This window comes from Azolla caroliniana, unplaced genomic scaffold (assembly GCF_043228905.1).
Source record: "Azolla caroliniana isolate FFs.n. ecotype wild unplaced genomic scaffold, voAzoCaro1.0.p SCAF_3, whole genome shotgun sequence".
Taxonomy (NCBI): domain Eukaryota; kingdom Viridiplantae; phylum Streptophyta; class Polypodiopsida; order Salviniales; family Salviniaceae; genus Azolla; species Azolla caroliniana.
Window position 1 is genome coordinate 15,456,706 of NW_028230438.1, and position 25,048 is coordinate 15,481,753.

A 25,048-nucleotide genomic window follows, 5' to 3' on the forward strand; every position below is an offset into this window, starting at 1 on the left:
ACCAAATTGATAAGAAACATACAAAATGTTTTTTGGAAAAAAAAAAGAAACATATAAAATGTAGTAGGTATCATACAAAATAGAAATATATGAGAAGATGGATGGTCAATGCTAGATATATAGCAATATTCACATACAAACCAAAAACATAGCTAGTACCACTAGCTTGCTTGAAGTGGCCCTAAATTCTGAAATAGGATTAGAAATGACAAAGATGGAATCCTCTTGTCGGATACACAACCCTTTCTATTAGTTATAAACCCTTCGAGATTGAATTCTTATTTTTTTTATCAATTTTTGTTTTCCTCTTGATATTATAGTAATTTCTTACATCCATAGATTTCATGGGCTAAAGAGATATGAGTTGTAAGCAATGTTAACCTTAGCATATTGCCTTTATGTATCATATATGACAGCCCTCAAGCCTTACCTTCCATGGCCCTTAACAATCATACTTGGGAATTACAACATAGGCACATGCCAATATGCGCAACATCCTCTTTCTCTTCTTCCTCAACAATGGAAATGTGATGCAAAACGGCCGGTTTGTCTTTCAATGAGATAGCCCTATGGAACTTGCCACATAATGTACGATTGTAATTGTAGTTCTATGGATCCCACAAGCTTCTTATGCGACTTTGGATTTGATTAGATACAAGAAGAATATGATCATTTGCATTTGCCTTATTGCAACAATGTTTTTACTTACCGATTTCTCTTTCATATTAAGCCAATCATTTCATGATTCCTTTCATTATCTCAAGTTTTATGTCACTCAACTTATGAACTAGCCAAACTATTGATGCCAACTTAAATATGCTTTTATATTATATTTTTGCGATCATCCAATGTGTAAGGCATTTTGTTGACATCTAGTTTGGAGCCCTTTAACAATGCTCCATTGTAAACCCAATCTCGAGAATATAAGTTTCTCTAATAATGTGCATCCTAATGTGAAAGGAACCCAACCCCATTGTAAAAAGCTATAAAAGTGACCCTTTAGTGACCTTTATAGTTTTTCTCCATTCTTGGATATCTCCTTTCACTTAGTGTAATAGAGTGCGCGCTCTCTCTCTCTTCTTAATCTTTCATTAGAGTTTAAGAGCGATTAGGGTTGATGAGCTACTATTAGTCAAGCTCATCAACCATAATCACTTGACTCTTGTATGTGTGCCAAAACGTCTTTGATAATAAGAAATGGTGTTATGTTCTTTAAACTTCTTCTATGTTTATTGATACTATCTTCTATTCATTAAGAGATTGAAGATGAGATGGAGTGAGTGTATGTGTTAATCACTAAGGTTAGTTAAGTTAGTAGCTCAATATGGTATATGCTGGTCCGAATCCCTGGCCCAATAACATCAATGAGAGGAAGAACTCCATCGATCTATAGGCGTGTTTTGTTGTCGTGGAGGCAAAAACCACACAATCCCTTGTAGAAGAATAAATCACTCTTGTTTAAGAGATCTCAAGGCAACATATAAGACGTTCTAGCAAACATTCTAGACCAACCATAACACGATCACGCATCAAATGACTAATGCCAAACAATGTGTCATATCACCAATACAAAGGCGCAAAGCTCAACTTCGGGGATGACTTGCATGAGAGTGTTGCTTGAATGGAAGGAGAATTGAGTGAAAGTCTACAATTGTAGGTGGTATGGTAGTCAGAAAAAATGACTCAAGGGGTAGAAAAATGGAGTTCACAATGCTTGTGCTTTCTTTGTCGGGCTTTGTCTTGATGGGGTGGGCAAAAGGGGGGCCCATCCATAGCCACAAAAACATAAATAACTATACATATATGAATAGATATTAATTGACTATGTACAAGAGGTGTAGGGTTTGAATATTTGTTAGCTCGTATTAAGGAACTATTACCTATTTTTATTTCAAAGCATAAATGGAACATAAGTATTTAATGCCGAAAAAGGTGCCTCTTTCTTTCTCTATGAAAAGAGGAGAAGAGGGCTTATTTGTTGCGTATTTGTGTCAAGCTCCCTCCTTGTGTATTATTAATTAAGTAATTACGTAATCATTAAGTAAGGAGGTGTTAACTCAATGTTGGCAACTTGTGTGACCAAGAGCGAGCACCAAATGCCACTGCACCAAGTAACGACAATCTTTCTCTCTTGTCTAGTTCCTAATCGACTTCCCACTCTCACCAATAAGAAGTGTGGTCGACCAAAGAGTGGCCCTATAATCAATGGCAACTTACATCTCGTGATTGTCATTCTCCTTCACAACCCACAAAAACATTTGGTAACTATAATAAATTGTTTTTCTCGTAGAATAAGAACATAATGGATGTTGTTAGACTGTCGTGATTCAAACTCCACAACTGAGTTAGACAACTTTCATTCTCTAGAGATTATATTACATGATGTTTACATAGGTGGATACACTAAATGAGCCCTTTAATTTAACAGTGATCATTTATTTATCGAAAGAGGTTGATTCCCCTTAATACTGAAAATGCCCCCTTTCTCTTTCCCTTTCTCCGAGCAAAGTAGGCCACCAAGTGGGCAACGATGATGAGCCAACGAGGGGGCCCACAAGTCCATCACATTGGAAAGTTCCATCCATCCATAGTCACACCCCCTATGTATATATTTGCATCTGGTTGGTCAACACACGTGTCATAAACACATGTTATGTATGTAGTACAATGAAATGCTGCAACATGTCTAATACTCGATTCATGCGAGGAAGCCACTTCCACGGTGTCTTTCCCATGATGGTGTGTTTGTTACAGATGTATGTATATGTGTTCGGTTGTGCTACCAACATGACATGAGAGACTCTCCTCTCCCCTCCCCCACCCCCAAAAAGAAAAAGAAAAACATAATCAGTCACCCTCCAACATGAAATGAAGAGAAAGGGAAAGACGGAGGTGTGTATGTATTGAACCCCCCCCCCCCCCCCCCCCCCAACACACACACACTGTGTGTGCGTGTGCGTGTGCATGTGCATGTGTGTACGGGGGGGGGGTTGTTCGTAAGGGAGATAGAGAGATGCAAAACGGCGTTCAGAATTGTCTGCCGTTGTCTTCCGTCTCTGTCTCCGTCTCAGACATGCTCCATCGCCATCTCCCTCTCCTTCTCTTTCCCGCTGTTTCTCTTCCTTCTTTTCGCGATGTATCTCGTCTTCTTACACGCAAGTTCATAGGCTGCTCTTAAAATTCTCCTCAGAAACATTGAGAAGAAGAAGAAGAAGAAGAAGAAGAAGAAGAAGAAGAAGAAGAAGAGGAAGATATTCTACTCTATATGGACGTACCTCCAGATCCTCCTGTATTAAGTGTTCCTCAGCTCTTCTCATTTCAGGTCTCTTATACTAGCAGGTCGGATTATCGCAACTCTCTCCTCCCTGAAGGATCTAAGGTATTCTTTTCATCTATCACTGATTATTATCGTAATATGATGAAATATATGATTACAGAGAGGCTTGTTTTCGAAAGTACTTCCAGTTAACTGTATATTTATACGAACAGAAGCAAAACGTTTGAATTGTTTGTCATGTAAGCGAATGTAAAAGAGTAGACAAAACGTCTTGAATTGTTTGTACATATGAACTATAGATAATCATTTTCAGTAATTTCCATATAAGATGGAAAGGAAACGTTTCTGGATAGTTTGTGAGGAAAATAAAGTTTGTGAAATGAACAGAAAAATGACAGGAAATGTTTGAATAGTTCCTACACAGAATTAACAGAATTTCAAATTGTTTTTGAGGTAAACGTGTATACATGAATAAGAAAGTTGTAGAAATTTTGCTTGAATAGTTGTCCAGTAAAATGTATATGAAATTAATAGAAAACATGTAGTCAATCGATAAATGCATATAAAATAACTATAAAGTGTAATTTCGTCTGTGAAGTAGGGTTTTGCTTGGCGTTCCTTCTGACTCATGACTTTTTGTTTAGCATAAAGGAGAATGGAGACATGGTATCCTGGAAGTGGATTTCCCAATGGAGACGTTCTTTCTTCAAGATAGAGACAGAATTTTGCTGGTATGCTATGCTTGTTTTCATCCTTTCTTCATATGAACAATATAATTTTTACTTCTGATTTTTTTTTCCATGTGGACAATGATGAATTTTTTTACGTATCTTGTATTCTGATGATAACATTGTTACATTTCTTTTGTTTTTCTTTCTTAAACTTGTGAGTAATGAAAAACTTTTGACATGTCTTTTCTTCCTTTCTACATTGTGAACATTGAAATAATGGCTATGTCTCATTTATTATATATGAAGCTTGTATAAAAAGGATAAAATTGCTACATTTATTTTCTTCCTTTTTACACCTGAACAATGAAAAATTGTTTTATCTTGTCATAGTTCTCCCTTTTAGGTTTGAATAATGAGAACAGGAACATAAATATATACAACCAGGCAGTAGGATTTGTAAAGAAAGTTAGAGAGAGGCCATTCACTGTATGTTCTGGATGAAAAGATAATAAAGAAAGATTAAATGCATTTCTTTTTGGAACTTTATTGTTATGAGCATATACATATTTAAACTGTAGGAACTACTAAGAGATATGCTCATTTAGCATATGCATATAAGGGAGGCCGTATGAGTTATTAAGAGGCTAGAGATAGGGTCATTTAGCAGCATATGGTTGGGACAGTCTATTGTGAATTCATCATGGAATTATATGTGGAAAGGGAGGGCAATATGAAATTATAAGAAGCTAAGAGATTGGCTGTTTAGCATGTGGTCTTGACTTGGGATTGGATATATAAAAGGTTAGTCCCTGTAGCCTCTCTGGAAGCACAAAATTTTTACTCTTGATCATTCTACTCTCTCAGTTCTATTTTAAAGGATGCTCCTTTTCTACAACATCAGTGGCGATTGGCTATATCCTATTGTGATCCCAAGCCCCATGAACTTGCTCGTTGCCTTTGGGTGTAATATGGGATGCTCCGACCGGCAGGGTGGCCTCAGCTCAGGGTTCATAGTTTGCTGGTGAGCTAATCCTCTACCTTCTATTTGTTAATCAACTGAGGTCAATGTTTGATTAACTATATGATTAGGATTGATAACAAACGTGGATTTCTCTATATTGGTGGAACAGTTTTGCTTGTATTTCTATGTACATTTATATGTGAAAAGCATGTAGATTTAACTTTGGATTTTTATTTGTTGCATATGTATAATCATAAGATGGTCTGCTTTACAGTCACAAACATTTTCATCCTTCAACAAGCATGGTGATTTCGGCAGTTCCGAAGGTTGCAGCTTGGCACTGAAATTCAAGTAATTCTTCCATCCAATTGGCAAAAAGTAAAAATGATTAAAACAGTCTGGATTTTACTGCTTACGAAAGTTTGTTTTTGCCAGTTCTGATCACTGGGAGATTGTCGCTCAAAATATTGCAGAGAAGTACTGCATCCAGCACCTTTTAGATGTAATATTCTACCCTCTCGATTAATTTGCATTTTGGATTTCAGCAAATCAAAAGTTTCAATCTGTGTCAAAGAGATTTATCCTGCATATACAATATGAAGAAAGCTGTTTAGTTCTCGTGCATGTATGTGCATTTCCTATTGTAGCATGATGGAACTAAAAGCTAGTAGTTACATTCTCACAGTGCATCATAAAATCAATACCTGTTGATGATGTTGTTCAAATTGGTAAAGAGAAAGGCATAATTGGACTGGTAAGAACTTATCAACAACTAATATTCTCAGCTTCACTGGAATCGGCACATCAAACTGAAAATGTTGCTTTTCTTTAGGATAACAGCATCATCAAGCATGGGAAAGTTAAGCGAAAAGCTGTCAATCAAAATAGATTGGATGAGCGTTACATTATCCTTGTTCCTGGAAAACTGTTCGTTTTCAAGGTTTGCATAACCCCTTAATTAGAGAAAGTACATTAAAAGATAACCTCAGAATTGTGCTTTAAAGCATCCCGTAAGGCTTGCATAATCCCTTTTTTAATGTTAACGAAACCAATTCTGCTCCTCTAATTTTAATCACGTTCATGATTTTCAGAGTTATAATATAAAGGGAAAACATGTGCGGTATGTAACCTCAGTACTTGGAGCAACTGTTCGAGTAAGTTAAGATCATTGAAATGTACCTCTATAAATTTATCAAAGAGTTGGTATCAATTCATGGAAAATTGTGAGTTTTCCTATAAGCTTTTGGAGTGAAGATTTTGTTTGATGTGTGCAGATGCTACCGGAGGAACAAGAATTCCAGATTTTGGCACCTGGTTCAAAAACAATGTCTCTTATTCCAGAAACCCCAGTGTGTAGTGCTTTTATTATTTGTCCATAATTTGCTTCTGCTAAGTGCCACCATAAAGACATGTTTATGTATTTTTACAGGAAGAGTTCCATTCATGGGTGGAAGCACTTGGAACTTCAATTAGTCATACAAAGCAAGCAGTTGACTGGTTAGATTCTCTTAGAAAAGAGGGAGAGAAGCAGCCAGAAACAAGATCTAATAACAAAATAGAATATCAAACTGATATGACAAATCAGGACCAATTTGATGGAAGCAAACTGTCTGGACCTTCAGGAGAAATTGATCAGGATGGAACATATGGCCAAGAGTCAAGATGTGATGTATTAGAAAGCTTGAGTGAAATTAAGAACACGGCAGATACCATCAAATCTCCTCGGGGAGTACAATATGAGGCACCATTTCAAAGGCAAGGAAGATTTGGACTGCAACAGAAAGAGAACAACAAAGAAGTAAGGAGATTTGACTATTCTCAATGCTGTAGAACTAAGCAATCCAAAGCCATGATGTACCTTGAGAACGCATTGGATGAAATGGAGAATATGGTCGGCAATATCAAGAGGGGCAATATTGAGAAAAATAAGAAAAGCAAGACTTCTTGGATTTCAAAAGAGAAAGATTTGCGATGGGATAGAGAGAAAGAAAGAGAGCTCCTCAATGGGGATGGGATAGTATCTAACAAGGTCTCTATCAGCCAAACAGGCAGAAAATGGCCAAAAAGCGATGAATATGGACCCTCTTGTAATGTACGGCATTCAATTGATGACAGTTCTCTTACTAATCGAGGTATAGAGATGCCTGAATTGACAAAATATGGAAAAAACTCTCATGATGACCAAAATAACATGATGCAAGGCACTGAGTTTAGGAAAAGTTTTTCAGGAGTAGGATACCATTCTCCGCCGAGGGTATCTTGTAGTTACACAAGTAAAAAATCATCGACAAATCTCCAATGTGATCCTTCGAATGAGAAGAACCCTTATGGGCCACATTCAGATAGAGGAAATACATATGTCTTGAAGCCTAAATCACCTAAGATATCAAACAATGAAATACAGCCTCACACATCCTCTTCTGAAGATGAAGAGGATGAAGAGGAAGAATTGCAAGCGACTTGGAGGCGTTCTGGTGGTGGCATGCCTGATGCATTGAGGATTACCAGTGAGAACCAAAAGCTACTTGTAAATGCTTTCCCTAGTAATGTTTCTCTTGAACAAAGAAGTACCATTCCAGGTAGAACCTTAACAGATTGTTCTTCTATGAGAACAGGGAGCAAGTTTGACCAGAAAGGAAGAAGTCCAGAAGGAACATTTAATGTAAATCAATGTTTGGACACATGTGATCAACATCGAAGTCCAGTTCAGCCTAAAATAATTTCTGCCCAGAAATTCTATCGATTTAATGCATCCAAAGATTCCTATGACACTCCACAAGAGTATAAACCACTTTCACCGAGATTTAGGAGTATCAATTCTGATTGTCAACCCAAGACTCCACGAATGACAGGAAATCAACCGTCAAATTACGTTTTTCATCAATCGTCTTCAGGCTTAAAGGAAATTCAAAACCCGTCTGAAAAGAGGTCATTTGATTACAATAGAGGGCTAAAGGAAATACCAAAGACTGAATTCAAGGAACCAAAAAATCCACCATTGGTCATCTCTGATGACTTCAGCACGCTCCATGACCCTGTTTATGATTCTGAATTTTCCGGACCTCAGATTATTAACAGGAAGCATAGCAGCAGAAGTATGCAACAAGAAAAAAGCTTTGGGAACCTCCATGCAAATGTACATAATAAAGATGATTACCTGGATAGAGAGCAGGTGCCCAACACACATGGCCACTTGAGAAATGAACCTTTGCCCAATACACTTGGAGAGGAAAGTAATCTACCTTATAGAGTGAATGATGGAACTGACAGTTCAATGTTTACAGATGATCACACTAGAGTTGGAATACACCACACTCGACAAACAATTTCTTCTTGTTCTCTAGAGGCATGGCAACATGGCCAGCCTTCATCAAGCTGCGAGCCTGAACAGACTGCAATTAATAAGAGAGATCTACAAGGATACAAAGGAAATCAAGAAGAGATACTTGCAAACAGAACTCATTCCATTAGTCTTCAATTGGATGGTTCCAGTGGGAATGATGGAAGTATGAGTGCTAGAGGCGTGAACTCGGATAATTGGTGGTCACCATCAAGGCCAGGTGTCCATGGGTTGGGAACACCACAAGGAGGAATGACATCTAGGTCATCTCTTGGGAGATCCAACAATAGGAAAAACCAAGATGAAAATAGAGATTCGACCAGGGACAGTTTGGATTTTTCTATGGTAGCTGGTGCAGGAAGGTCTTGACATAAAAAGCATATCATATAAATAGACGAGCTTGATTGGCATGCAGGTTCGTAATGTCAAATGCTAGCTCAGATTATTTATCCTCTCGGTTTTAAACTAGTGTAGGACCAATCTTCTCTTATTTATTGGGTGAAATAGATTGGAATTGGTAGGTGGAGTGGAGCTTCAACTCTGAGATTGTATAATATGTTTTTCATCATCAAATAATTTAGCTTCTCAAAACAATATGTTGCCTCTGTAGTAGAAAGATTTGTTAGCATCTCTAACAAGAGATTACATGTTTTCATCATCAAATAATTTAGCTTCTCAAAACAATAGGTTGCCTCTGTAGTAGAAAGATTTGTTAGCATCTCTAACAAGAGATTACATGTTTTCATCATCAAATAATTTAGCTTCTCAAAACAATAGGTTGCCTCTGTAGTAGAAAGATTTGTTAGCATCTCTAACAAGAGATTACATGTTTTCATCATCAAATAATTTAGCTTCTCAAAACAATAGGTTGCCTCTGTAGTAGAAAGATTTGTTAGCATCTCTAACAAGATATTACATTATAAAATGTTCTTTCATCTTGGATAATAAACTAAAATAGATCCGGATATAAAACTGCCTAATGTATATCCACAATATACAGACATTCCATGTTCTTGAGAAAAATGTACATTTCTCTTAGCTATGTTGTGAGCTTAGATGAACTGAACCCTGCCTTCAAAAGATCTCCAACTTGGGCTGGTGCAAGATGGACAGGTCTCTGAATCGAGTAAAGCACCTTTGTGTCTGGTGATAATGACCTTGATTTATAGATGCATGGGTGATGAGAATAACGGGAGGCATCTGTGCACAATATTTGCTATTTGGCTGGTCATAATTGAGATTCCACTTGTCTGTTTTTTATTGACCTGTAACGTGGATTGGAGGGTCGATCAAGGGCAATACACAAGCTGGAAAAGAATAAAAGCTCAAGGTACGGAAGCTAATATATTACCCACGCTTGCTTGGTGTTACACCATGACCTTACCTAGATGTACTGTCCAATCTTTCTTTCTAGAATGTGATTCCTTTCTTCATTAATTTTTTATTCTTTCATATCCATGTATAGATCATTGTCTCCATGGGTGCATTTTGTGCATTTTCTCACCCTGCTGGATACAGATAAATCTCCTTGAGATTTAGTTAATTGGTCTCATTATAAGAACAATGCTACCTATCTGATGTAGCTTAGGCGCCATTCTGTAAAAGCATCCAGATTGTATTGTATAATTTTGCAGTATATGAAATTAGCACAATAACATCCGCAATAGGTTGTAATATGGGCATGAGAATCCCTATATGAGGAGTTTGGGTTCATGAGAGATCACATCAATATAAATGGCAAAAGAGTGAATTCAGGCCAGTTGTCCTATGTTAGAGGGAACATTTGGTTGGAGACACATTCTAACTGACACTAGACTCGTAAAAATCCTAGTTCTGATTGACCCCAAAACCAAGGTCTAGTCTATGGAGTCAACATGAGCCAAGAACTTGGTACTGGCTTTGAGGAAGTTCAGAATGCAGCAATAGATCCTCATTTTATGGGCTTTATGGGCAATACTAGGAAAACTTTGCTGATAATGTAACTTGTTTACATGCGTGCTCATTGTCAAGGCTAATAACCATTAGTTGAATGTATGTTGACAGGCTAATAAGCTGTAAAGTTTTATGGATGTCACTGGACACCTGTGTATGAGACCAGCAGATAGTTTTATGAAGTTTGTTATTTGGTATTTTGTTGTATCATAATAATTCTGGTGATGTCATTGTTGTATCCTACTTGTGTATAATCGAGATTGAGAAAATCAATAAATAAAAAGTTATGCCAAAAAGTTCTGTGGAAACTCTTTTTAAGTACTGTACATTAAAGCATTGAAATGCAAATACACTTACGAACCTGTAATAATAGTGAGGGTCTTATGCCAATTTAAACCCTATTAATGCAATCCAAGACTCTTTTAAGTACTGCATTTTAAAGCATCGAAACACAAAAACCCTTGATGTACCTATAATAATAACGAGTCTCTCTCTCTTTTAAGTACTGTATTTTAAAGCATCCAAACACAAAAACCCTTGATGTACCTATAATAATAATGAGTTTATCTCTTTTAAGTACCCTGTTTTAAAGCATCCAAACACAAAAACCTTCATGTACCTATATTAATAATGAGTCTCTCTCTTTTAAGTACTGTATTTTAAAGCATCCAAACACAAAAACCCTTGATGTACCTATAATAATAATGAAAGTCTTATGCTAAGTTTAGCCCTATTAATGCAATCTAAGACTCTTTTAAGTACTGATATTAAAGCAAGCCTTAAAACAAAACCCTCGATGTACCTATAATAATAATGAGAGTATAATGCCAAGTTAAACCCTATTGATGCAATCTAATATTGGTTGACATAGAAGGGACTATTTGAGGACATGGTGTGCCCAAACCTCAACTCCCAAATCAGTTTTCTTTTTACCTTACTCCATGAAGAATCAAATAAAAATCCATTTTGCATACTCCAATTGTACTATAGGTTCCAATATATAAGGTAGTAATTACCATAAGATACTAAGGCTTTTAGCTCCTTAAGAGAAAACCAATTAAAAGGATGACTACTTTTTTGTAGTCAATGATGCCCTAATTTACAACATAATGGCCCAAATGGTTTTGGCGTTTGTCCAACATAGTGGCTGAGATGAATCTGGTCCAAAACGGGTGAAAACCCACATTTTAAATCTGACTCCAACCAAGCTCTACATCCTCCCCCCTCTCTCTTGTTTGCAATGAATGGAGAACACCTAACTAGATGATCTTAGAAAAAGATATCTAAGTAGCATTTTATTTTAGAGCATATGGCAGAAGAATGAATGTACATCCATCTAAATGACAAGGTAAAGTCCACGTGACTTTTTTCTGTTGATTCCATATAGAGCATGTAAAATTTGGCAAAACATAACTAAAAATATATGACCAAAATAGGGGGCATCTAAGATTAGGCATCAAGACAATAAACCGAAGTCAATAGAAATATTGGGAATCAATTAGATAGGTGTATAGAGTTACAACCATAGAGATGGATATATGAAAACAAAACTTCAATTACATATGAGAGTAGCTCATAATGGTAGTTCACCCATGTGCTCAGACCTTAGAGCTTAGATGGGATCTGGACCAGCACACTACAAAATTAGTGGGGACTGATGATCAATCCAACCACTGTGTAAGAAAGTGGATTATATTCTATGTTTGGTCTGAGTATAACATTAAATGTGCAAGTCAGTTGATAGTAGTGGAGATATTCCTTTTCTATCAACTGACTTGTCATTTAATATGACCCAACTCCCTAGATATAGGCTAGTCCTAGATAGTACTTATCTTGAAGTCAATGGCACATACTTCAAGACTAAGTACATCGCAACTTGCCCACAAAATATTCTAGTTTACTTAATTAGCTAATCCTATTACCTATTTCTCTCTTTCCTAAATACATTGTGTCCTACGCATCTACGATTTCCTAGATTAACACCTTATCGACCCATATGGTCTAATTGCACACTAGCCGCTCCTCATTTGGGGCGCTATCACAAAATGTGCACTCTAAGAGCACATATGGGGATAGATTTACAACTTGGGGCTGATCATTGATTTATCTAACACAAAATAGGGGCCATCTAAGATTAGGCATCAACATAATAAACCAAAGTCAAGATAATAGTGGGGCATTGACATCATGGATAACAATAGTTTGGAACTTCTAGATTCTAAAACATTTTTCCTTCATACCTCATACAAGGGATTGTATTTTTGTTTGACATCATGGATGCACACTTTCCAACATTGAATGGTTCAAAGTTTATGAAAATTCGATTCCTTGTAGATAAATAGACCAAACTTGACTTGGTAAACTGAAAGTGGATCCCCAACAACACACCTTGATGTATGACATAGCTTCGACAAGATTGGATGTCTTAGATCAAGCCTTAACTACATAAAAGAAGACATGTTTTTGTTTTTTGTCTTTGCAAGCAAGCAAGTATTTGTACTCTTGATCAATTGTCGATGCCTAATCTTAGGTGCCCCCTATTGAGTTGATGCTTGTTTTTATATTAGACAAGTTTATTAAGGTTCTTTAAATTTTTGAAAAAAGAATAAGTCTGATTTGCACCATAGTAAGTTTATGGATAATATAGCCACATGACCAACACCTCTATACTTGGACTGCAATTTGAATTGTACAACATTCAGAAATAACACTATCGTTTAACCAAGTCCATAGTACAATAACATACTTAAGCACTCATATGTATTACTTCCAATTTCAATTTTTCTTTTACCTAACACCATACAAATACTCAAATGTGATATAGATGAGGATTGGCATGTTGGATTTCAATACCCATCTTCAAAAAAACAACTATTCATTTCCCAATGACAAATATCATCTACAATGTATACATAGATCTTCCTAATGACCACTAAATTGACAGCAATGACATATACAATTTCTTAAATGACCATTGAGGCATGAACATGTCTACACAGCATTCACCCAGCCAAATGCTAGGACTACTTTGTAACCTCTCACAAGTAACATACATAATTTCAAAGCATATCAGGACCCAAGACACTAGTTTGAATGCATGAACAATGTTTGTGTTGAGAGATGGATTGCAGTTTCCTCCCCAGGGCCTTAGCATAACTTCTACCCAATCACTTGGCACACCACGTCTTTTTTTTGTTGTTGCAAGCTAAAGTTACACAGTCAGAGTCAGCAAATAAATATTATCACCCCTCACCATATGTTCGGGTATCCCAATTTTGATGAAGTTGACACTATTCCAATTTGATTGAAGATGACAGTACCACTGACAGGTTTTTTAATGCTCCACATCATCTTCTTACATGCAAGATTGCAATGTTTTTCCACATACATCTTGATTTATAGGCATCTAAATCTACAAAAATGATATGGCATATAAATTCCAAACTCACTACATTACCATAGAATTAGGCATCACTAACCCGGAATTAGTTTTCGATACAAGCCAAACAGGATAATCTGATGTTAATATGATGAACAGGGACAATAAAACAGAAAGAAATATAAAAACAAAAAAATATTTATAGCCTGAAACCAGTACTCCTTGGAGAGTATGAAGAAAACGATTGGTCGTATATTACTTAGATCAACGAAGTTCAGTCAAATCCAAAGAGTACTAAATAGACATTGAAATGTATGATAAGCCCATTCTCACTCTGTAGAAAAATGGTTACAATACATTATTGGATGCAATATCCGTTAATAAATAAGGAAGTTGTTTTATATATCTTATTTTCCATCATCATCATTCATCCGAAATTTCTCCTTGAAACTATCCTGTTGTTGCAACCACATTATATGTGCCTGCATACAAGTATCACATTAGAAAAGAATACATGTACATCTACATACCCCCACAAAGCAGAGCATAACAAGTAAAAAGAAAAAGAAATCTTTTCTTCACAGAACTGGACCAAAATAATCAAGAATTTAGTGTGTATGCATGTGATAAGTGAACTAGAAAGAAAGAAAGAAAGATATATTAACGTCTTTTAAGAGGCCAAAATGGCCTATAAGCCAAATAAGAGATTACATCTTGAGTGTTGTCTCGTCTTTGAGAACAAATCAAAATAAAATAAGTACTACAGAGTAAATATAAAAGTAAATAAGACGAAAAGAGAAGAAATGAGGGAATCTGGTTTTTGGCACATGTGAGATTCTCAAGTTAGGTATATTGTAGCTTTTGTCTTCGAAAGATCTCTAGCATAGGTTGATCCAGAATGGAAATGTCTCCGAAGCGAGGGACGCACCTACGATGGCGGGAGATAATGGCTTTTATCTGTCGATGACAAGGGTGTCGAGGTCGTGGTCCATGGGGGCGGGGCCTTCGTGCACGGCAAATTGCTATTGCCCGATCAATTGTAACCCCTTTGTTATGCCCTGGTCTGGAGCCCATTTGTGTATCCCGTGATGAACTTATAGGAATAGTAGGAGTGTGATGGGGCTAAAGAAAGTTGTGATTGTTCTTTGTGGATGAGCTTGTGTGGCTGTATTCTTCAACAACTTTTCCCGATGTCTCTTGAGCTCTAGCAAGAAAAATCCTAGGCATCGTTGGTCTTCATATTCCATTACCTTGCGTAGTGGGCCAAAGCCTTGTTTAAAGAGGCAATGGTATCTCCCTCTAATTTCATAAAAGACACTACAATGACAAACATAGTGTTCCTCAAATTCCACTCCTTGATGACATAATTAGCAAATTCTCTCTTCTAGAGGTAGTCGTGTATATCTGCCTAACTCAATCTGTAGCTGATGTGATGAAGTTCGTAGCTGCCCTATCACACTATGCAGCACATAGAATAGATGTATGTCCATATAAGGTGGCCTGATGACGAATCCATCCTCCAATGTATGTAAGAAGTGCGTCTTATAGTGGGCCATCTTTGTACCAAGTGGTATTTTGGGGCTGATCCATGTTATCTTGTTTTCCAAGTTAATAATATCAGTCCGGATCACTCTATTCTTTTCCACTTTGGTCATATTTAGGTGGGGACAGTCCAAACTATATTGGAACGGCGGTAGTGCATTTATACTCATGCCATGTGACTCGAACCATTGCTGCATTTCAGCATACCAACAATGAGTGTCTCCATTTTCAGCTAGTTGTCTTGATGGCATAAGTGCCAACCTTGGGTACCTTCGTTTAGGTAGCTCCCAAAGACGTTAATGTCACTGATCAGAACAATGGCTCGGTTATTATGGGTGCTGCTCCCATCTCTGCCCGGATTATATCGTGGGGCACCGATGCTTTGCTCCTTATCATGCGAGCAATCATTGACACTAAAGGTCTCTCTAAATCTTTCCAATGATTTGCCTTGTTAAGACTCGGTCCCCACGTTTCTACTCCATAGAGAAGAGTTGGTGTGACAAGTGTATCAAATAACCATAGCTTAGTCCGTGGCTCTTGGAACTGCAGATGTGCACATTGTCTCTCGAGAGCACCAAGGGCTGCATATCCACGAGAAAGTCGGGCACAAGCAGCCTCCTATAAGGAGAGCCTAGGTCCTGTAAATGTTACTCCTAGGTATGTGCAGGAGCGTGTGTATTCCACCTTTTTGGAAATCCACAAAGCAGCAATAAATCCTCTTATTCTGGGCTCTGCCCTCCTCAATAAGGGCCCAGAGGGTGAATATGTGATCCAAAGTTGTGAACCCCTTCCGAAAGCCTGCCTGTCCAACTGAACGGCAGCCATTTTGCTCTGCCCATATACTCAATTCTGATTCTAGAATCGACCCATATAGTTTAGCCAATTAATGGCCAATCATGATTGTCCTATAGTTGCTTGGCATCATGGGGTCTCCACTTTTGAGAATTAGCACAATGGTATGCTGAGTCCATATAGTAGGTAAACCTTCACACATGGCTCAATTAAAGATGTGTGCTAGCAATGGAAGCAAGGTGTCGTGTGCATAGATAAAGTGCTCACCCACCAATCCATCATGATCTTGGGCCTTCCCAAATTGTAGTTGATCAATGGCATTTCTTACATTTTGTGGTGTAAAGAAGGTTGATTCATGTGGGCGTGAGGCATTCGGGTGGGGAAGAGGAGGTTGCCCTGGGATATCATATAGAACCTTTGCATATTCATGCCACACCTGAGGTGAGGTCAGTTGTGTGGTGGGTTGCCTCTCATTAAACATTTTCCATGCTCTTTTACTCGAGTTTCTATTGGCCAGAAAACACAGAGGAATAGATTTGGTGGAAAATGCAGGGAATCAGATTTGGCAAAGAACGCAGAGGATCAGGCATTGCAGAAAATGTAGAGGACATACATTGCAGAAAACGCAGAGACAGAGACAAAGCCTAAACCCTAAACGCACAGAGAGAGAGAGAGAATTATATACAAAGGAGCATAAACTATACTAAGAAAAATAAAATAAAATAAAATTATAAAGAACTGTCCAAATTTGGCTGCAAAAGAGGCAAAGAAAAAAGTTTGCAAATCTTGTGCAGAATGAAGAAAGGGCATTTACTACTATTTGCAGTTTTGACCCATCTTCACTTGAACAATGTATGTCTGTTGTACAATCAGATGTTTGGTACTTCGATAGTGGGGCAACCAAACATATTACCTCGCAGCGCAATTTCTTCACTTCATTGGAGCTTGGCATGGCCAAAAGCCATCTGTTGCTCATCTGCGTGTTTTTGGTTGTTTGGCATATGCATTAGTGCCTAAACAACAATGCGAAAAATTGGATAAAGCAGTGAAATGTATTTTTGTAGGATACAGTTCTGAAAGTAAAGGCTATTGTCTATATCATCCACAATCTAAACGCATTTTGGTTAGCCATGATGTTGTTTTTGTGGAGGATGCAATTCAGCCACTTCTTTCATGTACGAAGGAGACATCAGTTAGCTCCAGAGATGTGTATGACACTTTGTTGCCTCTGTTTACAAGTGGACAGTTAAGTGTTGGCCCACTTGAGGCACCTTCTCAGCCTTTGGAAGCTACTCATAATGATGCAGATCATTCCATTTCTGATGTAGATCATTCTATTTCTGATGCAGACTTACATGACGCACTTATTAATGAGAGGGCTGATATAGAGGAGGCAAAAACTGTGCCTAAATGGCTGTTGCAGACTTTGCAAGACAGTAAATTGGACTTTCCTTTCTCATATCGTACTCATTCAGGTTATCATAGTGCTTCTTTTGCATCAGATTGTTATGATATGGCTGCCTCTAGTCTTTGCGATGAGAATGAGCTTGTTTCTTTTGAAATGAAGCACAAAATTCAGAAAATTGGATGGCTGCTATGCAATTAGAATATGATGCTATTATGAAGACTGGTACATGGTCTTTATGTGACTTGGCTCCTGGCAAGAAGGCTATTGGCACTAAGTGGGTATATAAGCTAAAGCATAAACTTGATGGAACAATTGACAGGTATAAGGCTAGGCTTGTTGCGAAAGGTTATGCCCAAGAAAAAGGCATTGATTTTTATGAGACCTTTGCGCCCACCTGCCGTATGACTACTATTCGTAGCATCTGTGCAATTGCAGCTCATCATGGTTGGAATGTACATCAGTTGGACATTAAAACAACATTTCTAAATGGTGATCTTCATGAGAAAGTGTATGTATCCCAGCCCCGTGGTTTTGTGCAGAAAGGGCATGAACACAAAGTGTGCAGGTTGAGAAAGGCATTATATGGTTTGAAGCAAGCACCACGTTCTTGGTATGAAAAGATACATGCCTATTTGATTGCATTTGGGTTTGAGAATAGTCCAACTGAAAGCACCTTATATGTTAAGCATGTTGATGATATATTTCTGATCATGGTTGTGTATGTCGATGATATGTTGCTCATTGGTCCCAATGAGAAGCATATTGCTGACTTTAAGGCTGATTTGCATGCCTCTTTTGAGATGTCAGATTTGGGGCATTTGCATCATTATTTGGGCATTCAATTTATGCAAGTTGATGGTGGAATAGCTTTGTGTCAATCAAAATACATTGACATATCATTGCAGCGTTTTGGCCTTGAAGACTGTAAACCTATTGCCACTCCCATGGAGACAAGTTTACGTTTGAGCCTTCATGATGCTGGAGATGCATTTGATGCTGTTCTCTATCAGCAAGCAGTTGGATGCTTGATTTATTTATGCATAACCCGACCTGATATTCAGTTTGCTGTCTCTCCGATGAGCAGGTTTATGCATTACCCAGGAGTTAAGCATTGGCAGGAAGTTAAGCGCATCTTTCACTACTTGAGTGGTACCCGGTCACTAGGGTTGTTTTATCCCAAGGGGGGAACACTACCGCCAGACCCGCATGCTTTTTCTGACTCTGATTGGGCTGGTTGTTATGACACTCGTGTGTCCACAAGTGGTTTTTGCTTCATGCTTGGTAGCTCATGCATATCTTGGTTGAGCAAGAAGCAGCCTACTGTGGCCACTTCTAGTTGTGAGGCTGAGTATAGGGCAGCTTTCACAGCTACAATTGAGTGTGTGTGGCTCAGATGCCTTTAAGCTGATTTGGGTGTTGGTCAGTCTTCTACCACCACCATCTTCACTGACAGTCAAAGCGCAATGGCAATTGCGAGGAACCCTGTGTTCCATGCTCGCACTAAGCACATTGAGGTGCATTATCAATATGTCAGGGAAAGGTTCTCCGCCAGAGAGATCAGTTTGGCTTATGTGCCCACGCAAGAGAACATTGCAAACCCCTTCACAAAGGCTCTGCCTAGGGAGAAGTTTGAAGCTTTCCGCAAAGCTTTAGGCCTACTTCCATTTGTGGATTGATCTCTATCCACATAGCTTGGCCCTTGCTTAGCCATGAGTGCTAGCTCCATGTTCACCGCATCACTCCCAAGGGGGATTTGTTGACATATTTCGGTAGTGATGTGTGTGAACACACTTAGGACAGTGCTGTGTGAACACACTTAGGATAGTGATGTGTGTGAACACACTTAGGACAGTGATGTGTGAACACACTTAGGACAATGATGTGTGAACACATTTCGGACAACAGGGGCATTTTTTCCCTCTTTAGGAGGCTTTTTCCCCCTGTCTATATATACTCTCATAACCCTAAAGTGGGTAAGTTTTTTGGGATTTAAAGCAAGAACCCAACACTCTTTCCATAAATTAAAACCACTGCCTTCAAATCTCTTGATCTCAAAGAAGCTCTTGAGATTAAATGATGTAGTAGTCATGTTTGCACTTAACAGTTTAAAAAAAAAATCACCAAAAAAGGTAAAATCATCTAATGTTATGTGCACAATCACTTGATGAGATAGAAATTCTTCACGATGAAACTCTCTTGCTCTATTACCATTTGAAAGAGAGATGATGTGATGGCATGGTCAGATCCAAAACACAAAGGGAGTGGGCTATTGTGTGCGGAGAAAGAAAGTAGAGAAAACTGTTCACAAAAATGGAGAGGAAACTCTAGCCGCTAAAGTCCCTATCTCATTATTATTCATAAGTAACTTTTAGGTCATTTTCGCATGTTCACACATGGCCAATGACCAAAAGTTATAAAAATAATGTAAATGTCTATAACCCCTTAAAAGGGGACCAAAGATAAAGTAAAAGTATGTCTAGAATGTCTAGAGAGGTCTCAAAGAGAGCTTTCACATGGAAGGGTCAAAATATACTAAAATAGGAGTCCTTGTGGCCTTTATCCCCAACACAATGCACTTCTTCACAGGCCACTCCATCCTTAATAGTTCATGAATGGAGCCTTCTTTACAGGTTCTTAACATATAAATTCGCCGAATTATTTGTGCTTACTGAGTCCTTGGCGTGTGCAATGAGCACACCAATGTAAATAATCGTAGAGCATACCTCGAGTGATGGGGCGTGCATAAACTCTAGCTTGGATGCACTTAAAGATTGAAAATTTAACACTACTAATAGTAAAGGAATAGGAAAGACACAAAAGACAAATAAAATCACAACTCATATACTGCTATTTTCTGGGGAAAAGATTACTGATTTGATTACCCCTAGGATTAAGGTAGTTGTAAATTTATATTTAAAGCATGTGAATAACTGATTCTTCTATCTGAAGGTTGGTAAAGGTGATCGAGTCCAAAAATTGTGTTGCATAAGCATGATGGCTGGGACATAGGGCCCGAGTCAAGCATGCATGCTTACTTAGATCTACGTCAAGACTGCTAACATGTGTAAGCAATGTTAATAGCTTCCAATACTTGCAATTTTCTTGCAACCTTTTATATGATAGCATCCGCTGACCAGATAGGATTGAATTGTTTGTCTAGGGTAATGGAACAGAATCTATTGGTTAACATGCAGTTTTCATCTTCAGCATGGCCTCATTTTCAAAATAAAATTACACCTGGTGTTGATATTTACTCCACACATAATACTTTAATAGGAGTATTTACATCCCAGAAGACAATTTCCATGACCAATCGAGTAGGAGTTAGGTTGGCCTGCAACTGAACACCCTCATTTCGATATGTTTAGATGAAAACCTACACCCATATAGTTGTCCTTAACTTGGGTGGCCTAAAACCAAGTTATGACCTATTTATAACTATTTCTCCCCCCTTTGTCAGTCTTTCATCCATCTCTTCTCTCACTCCTCATGTATGTTCATTTCAGTTTGTATCCCCACAGCCCATTCACATGGTTTCTTGTTGGCAGTTCAGAGACTTGTACACTCAGTTTCTTACGGAGCTCCTGATGTTGTATCTGTTGTACCTCATCTCTAATATAGATTGGGAGCTCAGCTCTCAGTCATAAATTTCTTTGAACGTGGTTTGCATTGACCATGTTCATTTGCATCAATGTCTCCATCCTTTTCTCTCTGTTTCTAGTGTCCAGTATTAACAGCCCAGTGTTGTTTTCTTAAAATGGCTCTAATCGTATAGCAAATCTTTCAGAAATCATTGTTGACACTGCACAGGCATGATGGCATCCAACTCCCCATGTTTTAATTTCCCCATTTTTCTACGAAAATCCAACCTAAATGGATGATGAACTATGACATAGGGAAATCATCGATAAATAATAATTGTGTCTTTAACAGCATGTTGAACATTGTACCTGGCCCATTCTATTACCCAGGAACTTGGAAGTTCGGGTGAAGGATCAGGGTCATGTCCTATGTAGGTGGATCACGAGACATTTGAAGACAAGGCATTCCACACATCATGTGTGCAGCGTGGGAGTTCAAGAATATCCAATTAACAGGCTTTAACTCCATCAATAAACTCCATTATGTGTGCAGCATGGGAGTGGTTCCGATCGAGGTTTGACTTTGGGCGTAGCCATTACAGCTCTCAGAAAGTTTAATAGTTAGATAATATTTGGGCCATCAAACAGAAATAGTGGACTCCAAACGCACAGAGGCCTTATTGCTTTATGTTCAGAGTCCTTTATTTTTGTTAGATGGCTCAGTTAAGGTTGATGTGTACTCAGAGTCCTTTGTTTTTCTTTTAATGGCCCAAATATTGTCTGACCAATCTTAAGTACCAGATTTCATTCTTAATAAATGAACAAATAAACATATGTGCAATAAGTTTTCCACACATTCAAATTGACTATTCTCTCTCACGCCATACATCAAAGTGCACCTAAATTTATCTTCTTATTCAAAAGAAAAATTCACTCTTTCCAGGAACTCTGAGAGATGTGCACGTGTGTGTGTGTATATATATATATATATATATATATGCATTGTTACTGTCTGGTTATGTAATCTATGTATATGTGACTATGGTGCGTGTGCACAAGTATGTATGTGAATGTATATGTAATGTGTGTGTAGCGTTATGCACGTGCGTATATCTGCATGCATGTAAAATGTATGTCTGTATATGAATGCATGGCTCTGGCTATGCCCTACCTGAAGAGCTGCGGCCCAAAGGATTATGAAGCCCCCAGCAACCATACGCTTGTCCATGAGATGAGCTCTGCTGCTCTCTGCGAAGATGCTCTTTCTCTTCAACGCTCTAAACCAGCGTCATGTGAATGACACACATACAGAAAAATCAAAGCAGAGACCCTCCCCTCTCCTTCCCTGTTTCGGAAGGAGCAGAGCAGTCTAGTCTAGTCTAGTCTAGTCTAGTCTCCAAGAGAGTTAAGGAGGTAGAGGGGGCGGGCGATTTCACATAACATCCTCCTCTTATTGTCCACAAAACATATACATACATACATAGAATGAACCATTCTTATCATACGTGCATTCGCATTCGCGAATGATTCAATAATACGTGTATGGTAAATCATCTTAACGTTGGATTGGATACATAAGAATGGTATTGATTGAATCACATATAATAGGTTTCAATACTTTAGAAATTATTAAAGTACTAAACATTAGAAAGAGAGAAAAAGAGGGAGACAGAGCAAGAGAGTGGCAGGTAGTTTTAATACTTTAGAAATGCTTAAAATACTAAACATTAGAAAGAGAGAGAAAGAGGGGGACAGAGCAAGAGAGTGGCAAGTGTTATGAGCTAAAGCTTCAACTTCTATGGCAGTATTCCCAAGACCATTCACTTCCTTCTCTTCGTCGTCCTCGGATTCTTCATATTTTTCTGATCATCGCCATCATCGTGATGACTCTGATTCTGATTTTGTTTTTGAGGATCACCATGGTCTATGATTATCATTCATCTGATTATGAGGATCACCATGACTATGATTCATCTGATTCTCGTCGACATGGTGGATCAAGCTTTTGTTCTTCTTGCTCATCATCACGGTGTTCTTGAGATTAATGTTGGCTCTGAGCATGTCCCTAGCTCTAAGGATCTCCTCCCTCATCCTCTCCACGATCATGAGCCACACCTACTGCCCAGATCTCCCCATCGCTCCCCATGAATTATACTGAGGAGGCTGAGATGTAGCAGAAACCATGGATCACTGCATCCATGGCCTGACGGCAGAGTCGTTGTAAAGAAGAATGCCATAGCCATACCCGAAGACACAATAGAATCGTGGGAGAAATCATGGTCACCAAGATATGGCGGATGAGTGGCGTTCTGATCATGAGTAGCAAAAGAAGATTCATGAGGAGGAGGAGAGAGAGAGAGAGAGAAGTAAAAAAAAGTTAAAAAAGTAAAAAAAAAAGGAACACGTATTTTTCCCCTTTCCAACATGTTCATTTCCAAATGTATTCAAACGTTTGAATGCTACCACGAACACGAATATTACGTTCTATGCATACATACATACATAATACTATCACAACACAAGAAAGACATGTACTATGAATTTATGTATGTATGTATGTATGTATGGCTTGTGTCTAACTGCTACCAAATATTAAAGAGGGCAAGTGAGGGAAGTTACTTAGCTGAGGGCGCATGCGATTTGCATCCTCCGATGTGGATAAAAAAATGTGAGTGCTCAAAATTTCACTTTATGGGGAGCTCGAAGAGCCCGACTCACCTAAAACAAGAGGCCGAGGAGTTCGACTCACATGAAGCAGGAGCCTGAGGAGCCCAACTCTGACCCATATGTATAAATTGTGGTCTAGGAAGAGAAATTTGAAATTTTATTTTTGTGGTGAGCGAGGGCATGGAAAACAGAGAAGATGACTACACAAATTGAAACCCTAGCAAACGGTTTAAGTTTTTAGGGTTTACGTTGCTGCTAATGATTCTCTCTACTAGGTATTTCTCTGATAGGACTATTTCTTGTAATAACATAGTCAACAATGTTGATGGAAACAACACATGAAGGGACCGTCATGTCTCAAATTTTGGGACAAGCCAAAAGGTTGGGTATAGTTGAACAGTTATACTTGTGCCTTTCAAGTACAGGTTCAAATCTTACTTCAGGTTCTTGTTCTTCAACACCTATTGTTACTAAATCTTGCAAAGTTATGTGGGGTCTTCTTAAGAAACTCAATATTTGGGTTCAAAATCTAGATTTTCTTTAGTTACACGGGTTTGGATCTCCCATTGTCCTTGGTGTTACAACTTTTTGATTTGACCTAATATAACTGTCAATAATCACTCATGTGATTTACAGATTCTATTAAGATGTATGCCATCACTAGTACTGTGCAAATGTACTCTCAGGTAATCTAAGTTTTACTAATTAGACTTCTCCCATGTAATGATTTCAATCGTTTATTGACGTGCTCATCTCTCTGACTAAAGCATGTGAATAAAGTTAAGTTTCCACTTGTTCTGATGGCATGGCACAGGGTTAGTTTCAAACGATAGTGATCAATCTTAGCAAGATTTGGCATGTTTGGACGAGTTGCACCCTCCAAATGACTTTGTTGCCCGACATGAGCGATGAAGAGTGGAATTATTTTTTGAGTTGTTTCAATGGTTATTTGGATGAAGTACTAACAACTAGATGTCCCCAAAATCTGAATTATAGGTTGAAGCTTGGAACTTCTTGTCAATTTTGATGTGGAGCCAATTTTCTCTTGATTAAGCTCTTTTTCATTAGTTATTTATGAGAGGAAAATTTTGAGCTTGTTGACATGTATTCTCAATATCATGATGCCTATGCTACAAGGATAATGTTTAATAAGTTGCAAAAACAAAATAATGTTTCATGTAGTGCATTTGTTTCAGGATATACACTATAATTGTGGATGTGAAGCCATACAAGTCTATAAGGATATGTGTCATGCAGGATACAACCTTATTTAGTCATACTTGAGCCATAAATGTTTTCTTCTAATGAAGTCTTTTTGAAATTCTGATGATTTTGAGTCATAATTTGGCTGAAGATTGATGCTAATTTATCCTAATTTCTGCATAATGGCAGATCTAGACTGCAAACGTGAGGAGATCAGACAACATTTTAGATCATTGTTACTTAGTTGTGATGACATTCGAATGTTTCAATACAGAACTTCGCCACATTTAATGGA

General features: G+C 38.0%; 2 protein-coding genes and 1 pseudogene across 4 annotated transcripts; 2 read left to right on the top strand and 1 right to left on the bottom strand.

Moving 5' to 3' along the window:
• Positions 1–3,061: 3,061 nt before the first annotated feature.
• Positions 3,062–9,904, top strand: LOC147866307 (uncharacterized). Of its 3 annotated transcripts, none has more exons than XM_087316678.1 (10): positions 3,062–3,379; positions 3,922–4,008; positions 5,184–5,260; positions 5,345–5,411; positions 5,595–5,663; positions 5,742–5,849; positions 6,001–6,063; positions 6,184–6,258; positions 6,339–8,664; positions 9,363–9,904. In XM_087316678.1, exons 1-9 carry the CDS (start codon positions 3,266–3,268, stop codon positions 8,616–8,618), a joined length of 2,940 nt encoding a protein of 979 aa, XP_087172804.1. In that variant the 5' UTR covers positions 3,062–3,265; the 3' UTR covers positions 8,619–8,664; positions 9,363–9,904. The 3 variants fall into 3 exon arrangements, 2 of the variants coding, with proteins under 2 accessions (XP_087172804.1, XP_087172803.1); XR_015529476.1 differs by lacking the exons at positions 3,062–3,379; positions 9,363–9,904 and adding exons at positions 4,826–4,969; positions 8,889–8,987 and having other exon boundaries at positions 3,925–4,008; positions 6,339–8,797; XM_087316677.1 differs by lacking the exons at positions 3,062–3,379; positions 9,363–9,904 and adding an exon at positions 4,850–4,969 and having other exon boundaries at positions 3,925–4,008; positions 6,339–8,899.
• Positions 9,905–13,792: 3,888 nt separating this feature from the next.
• On the bottom strand, positions 13,793–22,268 carry LOC147866308 (hexose transporter). The gene is made up of 2 exons (XM_087316680.1): positions 22,055–22,268; positions 13,793–14,042 (listed from the first exon to the last, which is right to left on the bottom strand). Exons 1-2 carry the CDS (start codon positions 22,109–22,111, stop codon positions 13,968–13,970), a joined length of 132 nt encoding a protein of 43 aa, XP_087172806.1. The 5' UTR covers positions 22,112–22,268; the 3' UTR covers positions 13,793–13,967.
• On the top strand, positions 18,247–18,978 carry LOC147866309 (secreted RxLR effector protein 161 pseudogene; annotated as a pseudogene).
• Positions 22,269–25,048: the final 2,780 nt, after the last annotated feature.